The sequence below is a fragment of the Nerophis lumbriciformis genome, linkage group LG10, assembly GCF_033978685.3.
Source record: "Nerophis lumbriciformis linkage group LG10, RoL_Nlum_v2.1, whole genome shotgun sequence".
Lineage (NCBI taxonomy): Eukaryota > Metazoa > Chordata > Actinopteri > Syngnathiformes > Syngnathidae > Nerophis > Nerophis lumbriciformis.
In genome coordinates, this window is record NC_084557.2 from 34,153,327 (window position 1) to 34,173,191 (window position 19,865).

At 40.7% G+C, this 19,865-nt stretch overlaps 2 protein-coding genes across 2 annotated transcripts in view; one reads left to right on the forward strand and one right to left on the reverse strand.

The window, feature by feature from the left end:
• The first annotated feature begins 131 nt into the window (after positions 1–131).
• utp4 (UTP4 small subunit processome component) lies at positions 132–17,654 on the forward strand. Its single transcript, XM_061969771.2, has 16 exons — positions 132–598; positions 5,060–5,248; positions 5,345–5,429; positions 5,667–5,756; positions 5,823–6,034; positions 6,132–6,303; positions 6,936–7,027; positions 7,150–7,246; positions 8,646–8,710; positions 11,527–11,649; positions 11,732–11,888; positions 12,127–12,233; positions 13,761–13,856; positions 15,622–15,807; positions 15,884–15,994; positions 17,377–17,654. Exons 1-16 carry the CDS (start codon positions 440–442, stop codon positions 17,491–17,493), a joined length of 2,058 nt encoding a protein of 685 aa, XP_061825755.1. The 5' UTR covers positions 132–439; the 3' UTR covers positions 17,494–17,654.
• A 1,076-nt stretch (positions 17,655–18,730) lies between these two features.
• The window catches only part of il17c (interleukin 17c), a 6,701-nt gene continuing 5,566 nt past the window's right edge, over positions 18,731–19,865 (reverse strand). Inside the window, exon 3 of the mRNA XM_061969280.2 lies at positions 18,731–19,340. Coding sequence (XP_061825264.1) covers positions 19,091–19,340 — 250 coding nt within the window. The 3' untranslated portion in view covers positions 18,731–19,090. The remainder of the gene's footprint in view (positions 19,341–19,865) is intronic.

The following is a 19,865-nucleotide window of genomic DNA, read 5'->3' on the forward strand; positions in this document are numbered from 1 at the left end:
TCTGAGATAGGCCCCAGCGACCCCGAAGGGAATAAGCGGTAGAAAATAGATGGTTGGATGTCTATGTTCACGTGTTGTACATTGATAAAACAGATAAACAAATGTTTGTTTCACGACGTTTGCCGAGTGCGCTTGCGCAGTACGAGCTGTTTCCTGAGGATCATTTCCGGGTCATAGGTCTACAACATGGCTGCCGGTGTTTTCCAGCGTGTTTCACGCATGTGAACGTTGTATGAGCTCGACTTTAAGTTAGTAATTACATTGCGTGTGTAAAGAGGGCGTGCGTCTTTTCGCCTTATTTTTTTGTACTTATTCGTTGTCCAAAATAGCATGCGCTGCATTTGATAATTGAGCTGTTTTACTCGATAGCGCATAGCAGCGTGTCGTAGTACTCGTGTCGACAACCCACTTGTGCGTGTTTTCTCCCCGTTGGGACAAAATGGGCGAGTTTACCGTGCACCGGGTTCGATTTTTTGAATACATGCCCATCGCTTTGAGAGCCATGGCGTACAACCACCGCTCCGAGCGACTTGCTGTTGCCCGGACGGACAGTAGTGTGGAGATCTTCAACTTCTCTGACAACTACTACCAAGAAAAGGTAAGTAGACACTTGCATCTCACAAAGCTCCCTTACACAAAGTACCACTTGTTTTGTGTTATTAATGCTATGTATTGCATGTCTTTCACTCTTATTGACTAGAGATGACAACCATGTCAACATTCATTAATAAAAACTGATAAGTTGCATTGATTGATTGATTGAGACTTTTATTAGTAGGTTGCACACTGAAGTACATATTCCGTACAATTGACCACTAAATGGTAACACCCGAATAAGTTTTACATCAACAGCGTAGCGGTGGAGATAGTAAGCAGCACCAAGTTCCTGGGGGCGCAGATAACTGACAATATAACCTGGTCCCTACACACCGGAGCTCTTGTAAAAAGAGCTCAGCAGCACATGTACTTTTTGCGTCGGATGATAAGAGCACAGCTCCCTCCCCCCATTCTCACCACATTCTACAGAGGCACTATAGGGAGCCTGCTGACCAACAGCATCTCTGTCTGGACTGGAGCCTGCAATGCCTCAGACTGGAAGTCTCTCCAGAGAGTTGTGAGGACGGCGGAAAAGATCATCAGGACTCCTCTTCCTCCTATCCAGGAGATCGCAAAAAGCCGCTGCCTGACCAGGGCTCAGAAAATCTGCAAAGACTCCTCCCAACCCCACCAAGGACTGTTTTTACTGCTGGACTCTAAAAAGAGGTTCCTCAGCCTCCAAAGCAGAACCTCCAGGTTCTGTAACAGCTTCTTCCCTCAAGCCGTAAGACTCTTGAACGCATCATAATTAAATTATCCCCTCAACTCCCCCCAAAATAGATTAACTCGCTGTAATAAAAAAGACAATATAACATTCTTCCATAAACGTGGGCGCATGTGAAAAAGTGCAATATATTATCTGTACAGTAATCTATTTATTTATGTATATATATTTATTTATTTTATATATATATATATATATATATTTATATATATTTATTTATTTATACATGCACCATATTGCGTTTTTATCCTGCACTACCATGAGCTTATGTAACGAAATTTTGTTCTTATCTGTACTGTAAAGTTCAAATTTGAATGACAATAAAAAGGAAGTCTAAGTTTATCAACTTGTTTAAGTCGGGGTCCACTTAAATTGATTCATGATACATATATATACTATCATCATAATACAGTCTTCACACAAGATAATCATCAGGGTATATACATTTAATTATTTACATTATTTACAATCTGGGATGTGGAGGGGAGGGGAGGTTAGGTTTGGTTGTTATCATCACTTCAGTCAACAATTGAGAACAGAGAAATGGACATTGAATCTGAAAACCTGGTATGGAGAAGATCCCGCCTGTTCCCTGTGTCAAGTACCTGCATCTCTAAGGCATATCCTATCAGGGTGTACTATAAGTCTCACCCAAGGACGCTATACTTGGCGGCATAACCAAGTACTCAGAGAGCTTGCATTAACACTGGAACAGAGGCGAACCACCACAAACAATCTCCCACAAACACCAGCAGGAAAGGTCCACTTCACACATTTTGTACCAGCTGGCCAACATCGAGAGTGTCAAACGACACCAAATAATGCAAGCATCCTGCAGTCGGCTCGAGATTGGAAATTGGAAGTAGACCTTGATAAAAAGCTTGTTTCCCCCAGAAATAATGGCTACAACACTCCGGCCACACATGGTCCTGTGGTCTCCAACAGCAAAGCTGGCTTATGTCGTGGAGCTGACAGTACCATGGGAAGAAGGGGTTGAAGAGGCTTACGAGAGGGAAAAAAAACAAATATTCTGACCTGGCAGCTGAAGCATCCCAGAACGGCTGGAAGACCAGCATTTTCCCAGTAGATGTGGGATGCAGGGGATTTATTGCCGCATCTACCATCAGTCTGTTGAGAAAAATGGGGGTGAAGGGACACTCCCTCCAACAGGCTATCAAGTCCATGTCAAGTGCTGCCGAAAAAGCCAGCAACTGGCTCTGGATTAAGCGCAAGGACCCCAACTGGGCAGTGAAATAAGAGACAATGGTATACGGTCAGGCTTAGGCCTGACTCAGGGAAAAGGACGACCCTGCCATGCAGAGTCCGACAGGATATGGAGGGTATGGCATGGAGGGGGGTGTACCTGGGACGCTAGGTACACCGTTGAGCCCTCTGGAGACGTCGTGGGCTTCAATCAACGAAACGTCGATGAAGCAGGGTGCCCACCCGAAGACCCCAATGACATAGGGGGGTTAGGTTTGGTTGTTATCATCACTTTAGTCATCAACAATTGAGAACAGAGAAATGGATATTGAAACAGTGTAGGTCTGACTTGGTAGGATATGTACAGCAAGTAGTGGACATAGAGAGAGATCAGAAAGCATAAGAAAAAGTATCTACATTTGATTATTTACATTTGATTATTAACAATCCGGGGAGGGTGTTAGTTTAGGGTTGAAGTTGCCTGGAGGTGTACTTTTATTGCGGTTTTGAAAGAGGATAGAGATGCCCTATCTTTTACACCTGTTGGAGCGCATTCCACATTGATGTGGCATAGAAAGAGAATGAGTTAAGACCTTTGTTAGATCGGAATCTGGGTTTAACGTGGTTAGTGGAGCTCCCCCTGGTGTTGTGGTTATGGTGGTCATTTACGTTAAGGAAGTAGTTTGACATGTACTTCGGTATCAGAGAGGTGTAGCGGATTTTATAGACGAGGCTCAGTGCAAGTTGTTTTACTCTGTCCTCCATGCTGATCACCATCTGGTCCTGAAGTACATAAACTACGAGTTCAACATGTTTGAACAAGTTCACATTATCCAAATGCTTTTCCTTAACAGATCTGATTGAATTATGCTTGCAGAAATATTATTTGGATGTGTATTTAAAGTTCCCTGCATGGGATAGTAGTGTCAATCAATCAAAGTCTATTTATATAGCCCTAAATCACAAGTTTCTCAAAGGGCTGCACAAGCAACGACGACATCCTCGGCTCAGATCCCACATCAGGGCAAGAAAAAACTCAATGAGAAACCTTGGAGGGGTCCGCAGATGTGGGGATCCCCGCCCCGGGCAACTGGTGCAATGGATGTCAAGTGGATCTAGTTAATAGTGAGGGAGTCCAGTCCATAGTGGGGCCAGCAGGGGATAATCTTGAGTGGAGACAAGTCAGCAGCGCAGAGACGTCATCAATTGATGCACAGATGTCCACCCCGGGTCTCGACTTTGAACAGCTGGCGCGTCATCTGTGGTCACCTGATGACGCGGGGGGCAGAGCAGAAAAGAGACAGCAGATCAACTGGTCTAAAAGGGGGGTCTATTTAAAGGCAAGTGTATACAAATGAGTTTTAAGATGGGACTTAAATGCTATCCAATCCAATCCACTTTATTTATATAGCACATTTAAACAACAACGTTTCCAAAGTGCTGCACAACAATATTAAAAACAATATTAAAAACAATAATCAAATATTATCCTTAGCTCCACCAATGACTGAATAAAAACAAAAAATAAATAAATATAGAACCAATATAAAAACAATATAAAAATAAATATGATCAAAAACCATTTAAAGGGAAAAAAACAATTAAAACAGTAAATAGAAATCAAAATTTATAATAAAAAAAACAGAGGACCACACAACTCACGTAGTGTTAAAAGCCAAAGAATAAAAGTGGGTCTTAAGATGAGACTTAAAACACTGCACTGTGGGAGCAGTTTGAACATGGAGGGGCAGAGTGTTCCAGAGCTTAGGGCCGACCACAGAGAAGGTCCTGTCTCCCCTGGATTTAAGTCTAGTCTTGGGCACCACAAGCTGGAGCTGGCTCTCGGACCTCAGAGCGCGCGTAGGAGTGTAAATTTGGATGAGGTCCAAGATATACTGAGGGGCCAGTCCATGTAAAGCTTTAAAAACAAACAGCAAGGATTTAAAATCAATTCTAAAATGAACAGGGAGCCAGTGCAAACTCTCGAGAATTGGCGTTATATGCTCGCATTTCCTGGCCCCTGTTAAAAGTCGTGCTGCCGCGTTCTGGACTAACTGCAACCGGGAGAGAGCTTTTTGGCTAATGCCAGCATAAAGTGCATTGCAGTAGTCCAGGCGACTTGAAATAAAAGCATGCACGACTTGTTCAAAAAGGTTAAAAGATAAAAATGGTTTTACCTTTACTAAAAGACGAAGATGATAAAAACACGATTTTAAAACGCCATTGACTTGTTTGTCAAGTTTAAAATCGCTGTCTATATGCTCGTCTATACAATGTAATGTAAACATTTACGGTGCAGATAGTGATAATAATTTGATAATGCAGTCTAGAAATGTAATGTTGATTTTTTGTATCATCAGTGTCCTTGTATTATTTAAGACACAGCAAACTTTTTTGGAACTTATGATGCTTATTCAGTAAACACACTATTTTAAATGATGTATATGCACTCATAATCTTGGTAGTTGGAAACATTGTTTTACTACGATGCTTACAAGGTGTGTAGTGATGAATTACGAAGTTTTGGTTTGACAGGTGATTCCAGGACGGGAAGGTGGTAGCATTGAGGCTTTGTGCTGGGTGGGCCTGCGCCTCTTCAGCGCTGGCTTGAGCGGAGAGATCATTGAGTATGACTTGGAGAACTTGCAGCCCAAGTACACAGTGGATGCCTATGGCGGACCAATCTGGGCGATCAGTAGTGACAACAAGGAAACAAAGTTAGCGGTCAGTCGAGATTGTGTGGATCATTTATTTCCTCCACTCCCACTTTGCTATCTAAATGTGTTTTTGTATGGTTTAATGATGCATAATTTATTGCAGGTTGGGTGTGAAGATGGGACGGTGAAGATATTTGAAATACTGAAGGACAGGATTCAGTTTCAAAGGAACTTTGAAAGGCAAAAAAGTAAGAATGGGGACAGTCAAATGTTTCATCCACCATACTGAGTATGTGTTTTAGCAGCAACACCTACTTAGGTAAAAGTAAATGCTAGTTAACTGAACAGTGGAGGTCTTTGCCCTCACATTAATTTGATAACGCAGGCTTTCAACGTTGGCCCATGTTTCCTCTGTGACTCTTTTGAAACCGGTAGTAGGCATATAGTTCATGGGCATTATGACATGTGTTACTGTAATCTTCCAGGTCGTATAATGAGTCTTTCTTGGCACCCCTCCGGCACATGTGTGGCTGCTGGCACAATGAACATGATCAGAATATTTGATGCTGAAACAGGTAAACTAATACAAAATCACCATTGCTTTGGGATCAGTTTAAAACATTCTGCTATCCTTAAATTAGGTCACAGCGCACACAGAATGCTGGTAGAAAGAGGTGTTGGGGCACCCAGGAAAAGCGAGGTGGTGGTTTGGGCTATTATCTTCTTATCTAACCAAACCATCATCAGTGGTGATTCTGCAGGAAAAGTCCAGATGTGGGATGGAATCACAGGAACACTTGTCCAAACTCACCTAATCACCAAGTTTGATGTTCTTGCTCTTTCTGTAAGCCAGGTGTGTGAGTCATAAGATGAAGCCACACACAAGAGGCCAGTTTCAAGTGCATGTTCCTTCAGAATTGATAGTGTTGATTATTCTAACTGATTGACAGGATGAGAGCAGTCTCATTGCTGGGACGTCAGAGGGCACTGTGGTACAGTTCCAGTTTCTCTCCAGCATCGCCGATCAGCAGAACAAGGACTGGGTCCGAACTAGGACCTTTAAAAACCATTCACATGATGTGAGGGCGCTTGCCCATACTGACACTGCTGTTGTTTCTGGAGGTCAGTGTTAAAGTTCTCTTGGTTGGCATGATGTTCTTCTTTTCTCTTCTGCCACATGACTTAAAAGTGTCATATTATGATTCTGTTTCCTTCATTTAAAATACTTACTTGTGGTGTACATAACATGCAACAGTGGTGCTTTGGTCCAAATTTTGCATTGATTTGTTTTAGATCATTTTCAAGTCGCTTTTAGACTGTCGCTTCAGAATGTGTTGTTTTGTGGTCAGACTTATTTACGTGCCAAGGCCCTCCTCCAGGCCAAGTGCCCTTCAACTGTGTCTTCTCTCCGTCAGCCATCTTTTAATTTTTAGCGCTTACATATCGAGTCTAATGACCGATACAAGTTAGAAATATTTGCTACTTTTTATTAAAAATGGCAAAAAGACTTCCCACAAAATGGCGCATTTCATCTTGATGATGGTCTGCAAAACAAAATCTATGTGAAAACGACATGTTATGGAGACCACATTTATTAATAAAAATGAAATATGACCCCTTAAAAATTATAATAAGCCCCTTATATAGACCAAAAGAATACGATATGCAAAATATGTAATTTTTTGTCATTGTATCAGACATTATTCTTAATGTGAACTTGTCTTTTGAATATTTTATTGTTGTATCCCCCTTAGGTATGGATACACAGTTGGTAGTACGACCGCTGCTGGACAGAGTGGAGAAGAACACCAAAGAGTCAGCCCTTCATAAAATATTGTTCCCACATGTGAGCACCACAATATTATGCAGAACAAAGGAGACATTATTGTTTCAGTTAGCCACTGAATTGCAGTTTGGCAATCAGCTATTAGTGGATTGTTGCCATAGTAACGGGTTTGTTCTGTGTAGAGGAGTCTGGTGTGTTGTGCAAAGAAGTCGGGGCTTCTCCTCTTCCAGTTCCCAGATCATCTTGAGCTGTGGAGATTAGGGGAGAGCGATGGACACGGTGAGAAGAGAACACACATCAATATTGATACCTTTACTGACATTAGTTGGCTAGATAAAACAAGGCGTGGTTGGTGTATAAGAAGTTCCTGGCCACCAATATAGGCTGGCAATCCCAAAATTGTTTACGCTAAAGTTGTGTCAAAAATAGGGCTGGGCGATATGGCCTTTTTTTAATATTTTGATATTTTTAGGCCATATTGCGATACACGATATATATTGCGATATTTTGCCTTAGCCTTGATGCATATAATCACACCAGTATTATGATTCTATGTGTCTACATTAAAACATTCTTGTTCATACTGCATTAATATATGCTCATTTTAAACTTTCATGCAGAGAGGAAAATCACAATTAAGATAATTTACCAAAACAGTATTTATTATTAAGCAGTGGCACAAACATTCATGTCATTTCAAAACAGAATGTGCAAGATTGTCAGAGACATTTTAAAACAAGCTATTAGTGCACTTTTGTGCATGATGTCCTCAAGATGACAAATCAAAACAACACTTAATTAAAGTCCACTTTTTGTACAGAACGCCACTACAATAGTTTAAAACAAATAAAGTGCACTTTTGTGCATGATGTCACACAAGATATTTCAATAACTGTCAAATAAAAATTAGCTGCATAATAGGAAATCAAATTGTGTACGTCCTTCGTTATGTGGTAGGTTCCGGCGGACGTTATCTCCTTATGTCGTTTTTTTTTTCATACGGTGTTGATGTGGAAATGGTTGCCTCGGCATTTTGTTGGTGTGGCACCGAACGGAGATGTTGACATGCGGAGTAAGTACTCTTCATTCTCGAGCGGGTGATTTTTCAAATAATGCTACATTAACAGTAATGCTACTTTTTATAGCAACGCTTTCACCCCACACTTGACTAATTACGGTTGTCTGTTCGACATATTCCCACTTGAAGCCAAACCACCGCCAGACGATTGACCCCCTGCTGTTTTTGGGGGGAATTATTTATTCCTTCATTTGTTACCAGACTCGCACCTTCTTTCTCTCGTATTACCGCTAGCATCACAGCTAATGTTACCCATGCTGCTACCTCTTTGCTGCGCGAGGGCGTATACGTATGTGACGTATGACGTGACAGTATATGACGTGTGTAAGAAGGTGCGCGTGTCTGTCTGTGAGAAGGAGACACAGGAAAGAGCGAGGAGAGCCTGTAGTGTAATGCTTGCAGCTAAAAGCAACTGCGTGAGAACGTATACTCGAATATCACGATATAGTCATTTTCTATATCGCACAGACAAACCCGCGATATATCGCGTATATCGATATATCGCCCAGCCCTCGTCAAAAATAAGCATATTGTTTTTAAAATTGGCCACTGTATATTATTGTGGTGTAATGACTGATTTATTTGGCTTTTTTTCCCCAGGGAAGCCAGGTGACAGTTTACCTTTGAAGAAAAAGCCAGAGAAACTTATTCATCTGAAGCGGAAGGTGTGTATTGCGAAGTGCCTTTGATTTGCCATGACCAATTTACTAATGTACCGTACTATGTTCTGTTTGGAAAATAAATATATTATTAGTAAATACATTTCAAAGCGGCCGAAATTATTTTCCTCTGTTGGGTGACGGGCCTCTCCCTTAGAGATAGGGTGAGAAGCTCTGTCAGGAGGAGCTCAAAGTAAAGCTGCTGCTCCTCCACATCGAGAAGAGCCAGAAGGGGTGTTCGGGCAACTGGTCAGGATGCCCCCAGACGCCTCCCTGGGATGCTGTTTAGGGCATGTTCGACTATGAGGAGGCCAACGGGGTAGACCCCGGACATGTTGGGGAGACTATGGCCATGTCCACAAGGAGAATTTCAAAAATGCATATCCAAGATTAAAACGATCTCCATCCACACAAGTGTAGCTTCAAAACTGTCTATGTCTACTCACAAACGCATGCACCTGCTGTCATGCACATTTTGTCCAATCAGGAACCTGGAAAAAGCCGCCACATCTGACTTGGTGGCATTACACCTCAGTTATTATAGTGTTTATTTAGGTATACTAGACGTACAACGACATGTACATTATTTTTAAAACCAGCCTGCACTTACACAGAGCCCTGGGAACATTATGAATCTTTTTTTAGTGTTTAAAGCTCGCATGCACGCTTGTGCTGCTGAAACCCTGAGATATTACATGTACAGTCAGTGAAGTGTACGTTATTTCTAAAATTAGCACGCAATAATGAGCCAAGGAAACCCTTTTGCATGTCTAAGTCCCTATAAGCGCATGGACGTGAGTGTGCCACTGCAAAACTCTCGTGGAATTATTATGCATTAAATGATCAATATAAAGATACATGTGCAATTAAATGTACATTGTCTTTAACATTAACAAGAAGGAAGGAGACATGTTTTGTCAGTTGTTCGGGCGCGTTACATGCGCGCGCAGTCGCGCCCGGCGGCTCCTACACAAATGGAAGAAACACACGTAAGTTAACTTAATGATCTGTCATTAAATAAGGACTAAAAACATGAGCTATTGTTGCATCTTTCTTATGACACAAAGCAAAATGTGTTGCTTGTCAAACTTGTCCTAACAGGTGGCGGTTCGGCAGCAATAGTATCCAAAACAGCTGACCGTCATTGGCGCTGGCGTGGGTGTCGCAAAGCCCAAGTCTTTTTTTTGTCAACATTGAGTGAAAATGGCAGCATATTTACGTTCAAACACACAGTAGATCCTCTTACAGTGTGTTTAAAGGCAGTGTTGTTGAGTTTTGAAAATGACACCGCACAGCCATGACATCATCAGAGGAGTACAAGTCTCCGTTTGTGTCGTGTACGCGCATGCGCTGAGCGGAGAGTTTTGGAACTCTACACCTTGGCCAGCGTTTGCAAAAGTCTGCGTTTTTAAGGAAAAAAGTATGCGTTTGGGTGTGGACAAAATAAGTGCATTTATTAAGTGTTCGTGTGGACATGGCCTGCGTCTCACGGCTGGCCTTGGAACGCCTCTGGATCCCCGGGAGGAGCTGGATGTAGTGGCTGGGGGGAGGATAGTCTGGGCTTCTCTGTTTAAGTTGCTTACCCCGCGATCCGACCTCGGCGAAGCGAAAGAAGATGGATGGCGATAAAATTCAAGTTTAGTGTAGGGTATACATAGCTGACTTTTGTGTTTCCTTTGGATTGCAACTCGATGTCCAATTCGCATTCACGCAGCAGGGTGTAGTCCACCCTCTCACACAAAGTTCTGAAAGGAGGGATGGGATTTCTCTTCTTCTTCTTTTTTTTCCTCCGTCACTGAATATGCACAGACAGACATGGATGAAGAGTGAGGAGGGTGCACTTAAACAAACCCCAGTAAAAGTGCTGGTGGTTTACTTGCTTAGTGGCCATTCTAAGTTGTGCTTTGGTAACAAATTGGAAACAAACCCTAATTTTCATGCTTTTACTGCTATTTTGTATAGATGTTTCCCATAACATATGCCACACTGCTTTAGTGACAGGATTCAACCAATCAGGGATCTGTAAACAAAAGATCACAAAAGTCTTATTGTTGGAAAGTGAAATAAAAATGTTGTTCACACTAGGGATGTAACAATAAACGGTATTAATGAAAATTTGTGGTAAAACTCCGACAGTTAGTATTACGATTTCAAATTAAAATGATTGAAAAACAGCTCGCTACGTTTTATTGCGAACATGAAAACAAAAGACATTAACGTCTTTCCCCATTAAGAAACTGAATATCCCAATCTAAACTTATATGAACACATTGCAGTCCAAACAACTAAGCTATTCAAATGTGCACATTGCACCTACAAGCTGTGCTTTACAAGCACAGCGTGATCGTCCCATACTCGGAGCAATACGAGACAGAGGTATTTTTATGGTGCGTTCAAGGACCACTGAACAGTGTAGGATGCCACCACGCCCGTCAGAAGAATAAAATCTTATCCACTAAAACAAATAAAATACTAAGCCTAAAACATTATCAGTGAAGCATAAGAAACAGAACATGCAAACTAGTGGGTTTTCTAAACATGTCTTTTTATTTTAGTTACTGAAAAAATAACTTTGTCAAAAAATGTAATTGTGTATATAAGTACTTTTTGAGCACATTTAACAATACTGCAATAATCATAACCTTAATAATTGTGTTACAATTTTCATATCATTAATTTCTTAAGTTCACACCAAGTATTGTACAGTATGGTTTGGTTTAGTATGCAGTACCAAATTAACTGATTTGTACAGAACCACTGTACGACACAAGTTTTTGGGTGTAGTTGTAGTGTTAGGCTAATAAGTGTGCTGCTGTGTTTAGGGAGAAGATAATATCTGGTGCAGTGCTCTGTCTCCATGTGGAGAATGGCTCGCATTCTCCACCATCTCCAGTGTTCGTCTCTATAGGCTCCAGATCCACGACGACGACATCTGCATGTCAAAGGTGGGTACCTAATTGCTGACGAAAAACGTCTAAAATTTTGTTCATCCAGCACACTTCAATGCTGTCTTCTGGCTCATCATAGGTGTCTAAACTGCCCAAGATCCTTCACAATGCCCAGCAGCTCTGCTTTTCCTCGGACTCCTCCAAACTGTTTGCATCCTGCAGCCACTCATCAGTCATTGTTGTTTCTCTCAGCCAATCTGAGTGCAAATATGTTCATACCCTCAAACCTAAGTCAGGTGAGAGTGCTGATTTCTCCAGGAATTAATCATAAAAGTGTGACCAGATACAGGTACACACTTACAAAACCAGTCTGGATTTTTATTGGGAGTCAAGATTTGTGCCTTAAATGTTTTTGGTACACTGTTTATGTGGGACTGGTTTTGTCACACATGCTCCACTGATATGTGTCATAACACACACAGAAAAACTTTGTCTAATTTGCTGAGAGAACGTGTGATATGAACATGTGTACAGGCTCCAGACAACCAGTCCACCTGTTGTATGCCAGTGACGATGGAAAATGGCTCGCGGCTGCCAACACAGGGGGTGAAGTGCACGTCTACAACCTTGAAAAGATGAAGGTAATTTTAAAATGTATTTATTTTTGTTGGTCCACAAAATTTCCCTCGTTTGCGGTGTGGCTCAAATGGTAGAGTTGTTGTCAAGAAACTTTAGGTATCCTGGTACGAATCTAGACTCTGCCATCGTAGTCACTGCCGTTGTGTCCTTGGGCAAGACATTTCGTCCACTTTGCTCTTAGTGTCATTCACACTTGTGCAGGAATGTGAATGAATGTTTGGTGGTGGTCAGAGAGGCTCTCGGCGCAAATTGGCAGTCACGTTTCTGTCCACAAATCTAGTTTGCCACTAGGGCTGCAACTAACAACTATTTTGGTAATCGATGAATCTGTCGATTATTACTTCGATTAATAATCGGATAAAAGAGACAAACTACATTTCTATCCTTTCCAGTATTTTATTGAAAAAAAACAGCATACTGGCACCATACTTATTTTGATTGTTTCTCAGCTGTTTGTAAATGTTGCAGTTTATAAATAAAGGTTTATGAAAAATAAAAAGTAGCCTCTGTGCATGCGCATAGCATAGATCCAACGAATCGATGACTAAATGAATCGCCAACTATTTTTATAATTGATTTAATCGATTAGTTGTTGCAGCCCTACTTGCCACTAGGGATGGGTACCGTTCACAGTTGAACTGATACGGTACCGACTCCCGGTACCTGGGAATCAATACCAGTACTCAACGGTACTAATACACTTTTGTGTGTGTTTATAAATATTAATTGTTTTTGATGATAAAATCCCATTTTTATTGCAACATTTAAAAATGAGCAGATAATGAGAACCGCTGTTTAGTTATCTTGTTTCATTATCACATTCTTGAGTTTCAATTACAGTTGCTAGTCTAAGACGTTAGATGGCAGTAGTGTTAGTTTACATAGTTATTTAGTAGTGGTTTACTTTTGTTGCACCCTAAAAAGGTTAATACTGTAAGTATTGTACGTATTACACAACAGGTGTTTAATTGTAACGTGAATCTTAGTTGTAGTTTTAATTACTAAAGTTTGAAGTGTTGAAATTGCCATATACAATTGCTAATGCTAATAGTAAAACATGTCAATAGCAAAGCCAATGTACATTAGTATTAACTTAGCACATTTTTTGAAAAGTGTAGTCTTACTTTGCTTACGTTGGAGCGTTTGTCAATCGAATTCGTTTGTTGGCATTGAAAATTGCATTTACCTCGAGGTAGTTTGGCTGAGTCCACTCTCAGTGCTACTGGAGTGATCGGCAAGTGCCGAACGGCGAAGAGCTGAGTCGGCAACCGGGCATGACCGCACACTCAGGTACCGTAACATGGCACCGTTCAATTTTACGTGAATCGGTGCCCGGTAGGATCGGCGGGATTTGGTCGGTGCCAAAAATGTACCGGATTCTGTACCCATCCCTACTTACGACCATCAGTGTGAATGTGGACTGAATGAATGATGGGTTCTCATTTTTCACTGTGAAGCACTTTGAGGGTCTAAAAAAGCGCTATATAAATCTAATCCATCACTACTTGGTCCCGTCTGTGTGCATTTAGTGCCACTGCAAAGTGCCTGTGTACAGCTCCTGTCCCACCGCCTTGGCCATCCACCCAGTCAGCCAGAACCTCGTCATGGTGCACGCTGATCAGCAGGTGAACACTTCAACATCATCTCTGTCTTTTAATTACGGCCATTGGTCTTTTTGTCTAATTTTTAGAAATGTTTCTATCATTTTAGTAAAGTTTGTTTTTATTCAAACAATACTATTTAGATAAAGTTTCAGTCTGGTTTTAGATAATGACACAGCACCAAGTCTACACTACTTGAAGTCCAGAATAATAATCTTTTGTCCCTTAACTCCAAAAAGCCTGTAATGCTGGTGATGCTGGACCTCACTGCTGCATTTGATATCATGGACCACCCGATCCTCATTGAATGTTTGGCTCAAATTGTTGGCCTTCTGGTGCCGGTTCCTCAATGGTTCAAGTCATACTTGACAGACAGGACTTTTGCAGTAATGACTTTGTGTCTCCCAGCGAGCCGCTGTCCTCTGGTATGCCTCAGGGATTTATTCTTGGACCAGTACTTTTCCTCATAATTGTTGCCCCTAAATTCAGCTTTTGACAAGCACAACTTTTCCTTCATTTCCATGCTGACGATCTGCAACTTTAAGTTTTAGTTTTTCTTTTTCGAACACCCTTATCTCACATCATTCCATTTTTAACTGCATGAGACATCAAAGTGTGATTGTCTCATAATTTATTATATTTAAATGAGTCCTAAACATAATGCATTGTGTTTGGATTTAACATTCTCCCGAGTGCTGTCTCGGATCTGGGTTCTCTTGCCTCCCACTGCAAAACAGTGGTAAATAATTTGGGCAACAATCTTAATTTTGCCAAACAAATAAATTCTGTTAGTTTTTCTCAACTACGCCTTTTGGCTTAAGTAAAGCCCTTGGTTAGCAAGTGAGACCTTGAAATGGCTATCAATGCTTTTATCAATTCTCGTCTTGACTAGTCTAAAACCCTGTATGTTGGGGTCAACCAGTTATCTCCAACTGGTACAAAATGCGGGAGCCTGATTCTCAACACTGACAGAGCCATATCACTTCAGTTCTTCCTGTGTGTTTTAGAGATGAATTTTAAACTTGTAATGTTTGTTTTAAAAAGTTAAAGTTAAAGTACCAATGATTGTCACACACACACTAGGTGTGGCGAAATTATTCTCTGCATTTGACCCATCACCCTTGATCACCCCCTGGGAGGTGAGGGGAGCAGTGGGCAGCAGCGGTGGCCGCGCCCGGGAATCATTTTTGGTGATTTAACCCCCAATTCCAACCCTTGATGCTGAGTGCCAAGCAGGGAGGTAATGGGTCCCATTTTTATAGTCTTTGGTATGACTCGGCCTGGGTTTGAACTCACAACCTACCGATCTCAGGGCGGACACTCTAACCACTAGGCCACTGAGTAGGCTACATGGTTCATGGTACTGCTCCATCTAATTTGTATGAGCTCATAAACATCCATCACCCCAGTCGAGCTCTATGGTATACCAAACCACAGCAGCTGAAAGTTCCTAGGTCCAAATATAAACAGTGGGCCGATCAGTCTTTCCCCATTGCTGGTCCCAGACTGTATAATAAGTTTCCAGCCGGCCCATCGCAAATTTATATTTGTTTAAGACTAAAGACCTATTTACGTAAAGCTGCAATATGGTACGTACTTAACATTACAGTGACACTTTTGTGAATTTTAACCTAATTTTCTATTGTTTTATTATTACGTGCTCTCTTGTATGCTGCCTGTCTTGCATTGTTATCCAGCACTTTGGGTCAACTATAAGGGGCTTAATAAAAAAAGTTTGATTGGTTGATTGGAGTTAGAATCAACTTCCTGTCTGTGTGTGTGTGTGCAGATATTTGAGTTCTCTCTAGAGCAAAAAGAGTACACTAGGTGGAGCCGCAATCTGCAGAAACATGGGTTGCATCCTCACTGGTTGAAGAGAGACACACCAGTCACCCACGTCGCCTTCAATCCTAAGAACCCGGCTCACATCCTGCTACATGACATGTTTATGTTCTGCATCATAGATCAGAGTCAGGTATGTGAGCAGACCATTATTGTGATGTATAGCCTTGATGTCATTGATCAGTGAGGCATTTATGTCTTCCGCACAGCCCCTCCCTGACCCACAATCTCAGCTCTCCAATCAAATGACACTTAAAAGTGTACCGGAGTGTGAGAGACTCAAACACAGTCACGCATTCAAGATTTGCAAGACCTTTCAGGTAATATTCAGATACTGAGTCCTCTTTCCTGATAGCCTTGCTTTTAGCTAGGGATGTTCCGATCATAGATTCATGCTGCCAATTCCGATCATCCATAGGTAAAATCGACCGATGCAAATTGCTCACATGTATTAACTGTACATTTTTCAATGTATTTATGCTGAGTGCTATTGACAGTTGAACAATATCAGCCCAATATTTAAACGAGTTCCTTACTCTATTTCTATACATATAATTGTTTGATCAAAACAAAATTGAATTGCAATGATGCCTAATCAGTGAGGTTCATGACTGGTAAAGCATCGACTCCTTTGGTGCAGCAGAGGACCGTCTGCTTTACCTTATAACTTATCCGCAGTTAATTTTCCGGCATGTGCCACATATCCCAGTTTGTGAGGCATTATGCATTTAAGGAGGAGTTTCAGCTCACTGCTGCTTCACATCAGTTTTCTGCCCTTTATTTGATGAAGAAATGCTTAAATTCAGCATTTTCTACTTAAGAACATGTTAAAAATGATTGTCCCTACAAATTGACATTAAGAAGACCATTAGTGTGCATGTTTCTGCCCAAAGTGGTACAAAAAACAGGAAAAACGCACTCCCCAAAACACGTAATACAACAAAAATAAAGCGGTGCACGGCAAAAAGTGTACTTACAGAAAAAGCAAGGCCAGCAACACTCGTGTCCTTCTTATAATTTTAATATAAACTGCACAGGCGCTACCAAACACAGACCGGTTTCGACAAGGTCTTCGTCAGTGTGCAATATTTTAACAGTAAGTGATGCACTTAAACCAAAGTGACACAGACTCCGCAAGGTTGATACAGTAAGTCAAAAGTTTGTTTGATAAGAAAATGTCAAACTCTGAGGGTCTGACACTGCAGAAACTGCAGTGTCAGACTTGACCACCGCAATTGGCAGATTAGCCATTTGTGCCCTTTTCTCCTCGTAGATTACATCAGGTTTACACTGAGAACTCGATTGATGTAGTAGAGAACACTTTGCTGTCTGCAACATCCTTCAGTTTGTTTGTGGGTCAGTAATGGACCAATTTAGCAAGAAAACAAACTGCTGCAGCAAAGTGGAGACTGAGTTGTGATAAAGTAGTGTCCTGAGCAGCTTTAGCCTTAAATGTGTACTATACTTTTGTCAGTACTTGGTGAGGACGCAACAACACATTTTCTCCACTGCCTGTAACCAGCGCTGCATTGCAATTTTTTAAGTCATTCCCAAAAAAGCTGACTTACACTACATAGTTGTGATATTCTTTCAAATATTTAAACACCTTTATAAGATATAATCAACAATACCTGTCTGAACAATGCAAGTTCCCTTCAATTAATGAAAAAAATAACAATTATACACCTCCTACTTCCCACAGCCCCTCTTGTGTGCGACTCTCTTGGATGATCAGTCCGTGGTCGTAGTGGAACGTCCTCTTGAGGACATCCTGACTCAGCTACCTGCACCTGTACAACAGAAAAAGTTTGCCACATAAGATAAACAAACTCTCGGCATGTCAGCCCCGATGACAGATTTGAACAAAGGAAAGTTTAGTCAATTGCATAATAGCTGGAGGTGAACTACGTCATAACATATCTTTTTGTGGCCGCTTTGTAAAGACTGTTTTGATAAATAAAACAAATATTTACAATACAATACTATTTGTTTTGTTTGATTAAGCTCTGCATACTATACTTATATTAACGTTGTATTGTGGATAGGGCCACAAAAATCCCAGAAATGGTTTGCTTTCAATATGAAGAATTTCCATTTGCACCAACTAACATTATGTCACACTACATGATGGTGGATTTATTCAGCGGTGTATCAATGGTTAAATGATCATCAAACTTTCAATAATTACGCTGTCAAGTGCATACCCAAATTTATACCCACTACATCAATACAACCACTATATATCAGTGACCTATTGGGCAAGATGATATTCAAGACCAAGAGTGAATATTTTGTTATCTCAGGGAGCAGAGAAAGGGTTAAAATTGTCTATTGTGTTGCAATGTGTTATTCTTATCACCAGACCTATGTGTTTATTTCCACACCTGACGGTTTCGGCTACAACTTCCTCAGCGTTTGTCACGTGATGCTCAACCTCTGAGGAAGGCAACAGTTGTAGCCGAAACCATCAGGTACGGAAATAAACACACAAGTATGGCTATAAGAATAACAAATTGCATAATTATTTGTAGACCTAATTAACCTAGTTGAATTATTGTGTTGTTTAAAAATGGTTTACAGTCAAAATAGCATGGGATTAATGGTGCAGAACCCCACTCATGATGCTCCAATTCAAACACAGGTGCAACACAATCATTTTAAATTTGGTGCATCAGTTATTTATTTCAGGAGTTGAATTCAGACTAAGACCAGGAAGTTCTTGCAGTTCATTTGCTGATCAGAGCGTGAACCAGTAGTTTACATTATTCAACTTTTTTGACCAATTTTTACAAGATACTGAATTTTGAGTTTTTGTCAGCTATAAACTATAACTGCGAAATGTCCCTCTTTGAGTAATAAATCTATCCAAACTAAGAGTTTCACTTGTCGAATTGAACTTCTGAAATAAACCTATCACAGACTTGAGATGCGGCTGCACGTGCAAGGCGCACGTGTCATTGGCATTGGAAATAAGCACACAAAGAAAATAGCATCAACATCTTTATTTTTGCTTCAAACTTAAAGAAGCTAACCTCACAAGACCCGTTTGCCATGGAAATTGGGACAATATCAGCATATATAAATAAATAAATAGAATATTTTAGACTGTCAGATCTTCGTCATTTGCTCATGAATCAGCTAAACATCGCCGAACAGGACACATAAAAAGTACATTTAAATAACAATATTAAAAATTTCAACATGAAAAACTGCTGTTATTAAAATACCCGCTGTACAGTAAACATAAATAAATAAATAGGCCTGTAAATAAAAGGCATATGCAACTTGGCGCCTCTGAAGTTCTGACTAATGATTGCAAAGAAAAGGCAATACAGTTCTGGATGAATATCCAACCATCATTCCACTGACCATAGTGGAATCTTAAAATATAGTCGGTGGGCCTACTAGGGGAGGCCCTAGGAAGCAATACGGGGTCTGGCACATGTGCAGCCCACGACCACATTAACCGAGACGGGCTTCAGATGATACTTTCGTCCATCATCACAGAGCTCCCTCTTCAGAAACACTCGACTCTGCTCGATGGGGACTGAGTTGTAGTCGTGACTCATTTCGGGGACACCCTTGTTTTTGATCACGATGCAGCCTGAGCACAGACATTGAGCTTCGACATACGTGGAGGGGTAGTGGTCCTTCATGGTTTTCCACCTGGACACAAAAAGCATGACAGTGTAAACCGTGTGCACAAAAAGGGACCAAACAAACGGTGACTTTTTTTTGTTTGTAAACAGGCTAAAAATATAGTTTTTCATATATATAAACGTATTTTTTTTCATTTTACAATTTAAAAAAAATATATATAAATCTGTATGTGCACAGCATATATATTTTATATTATATGTATATATGTACCGCATTTTTCGGAGTATAAGTCGCACCGGCCGAAAATGCATAATAAAGAAGGAAAAAAAACATAAGTCGCACTGGACTATAAGTCACATTTTTTGGGGAAATTTATTTGATAAAACCCAACACCAAGAATAGACATTTGAAAGGCAATTTAAAATAAATAAAGAATAGTGAACAACAGGCTGAATAAGTGTATGTTATATGAGGCATAAATAACCAACTGAGAACGTGCCTGGTATGTTAACGTAACATATTATGGTAAGAGTCATTGAAATAACTATAACATATAGAACATGCAATCTGTCACTCCTAATCCCTAAATCC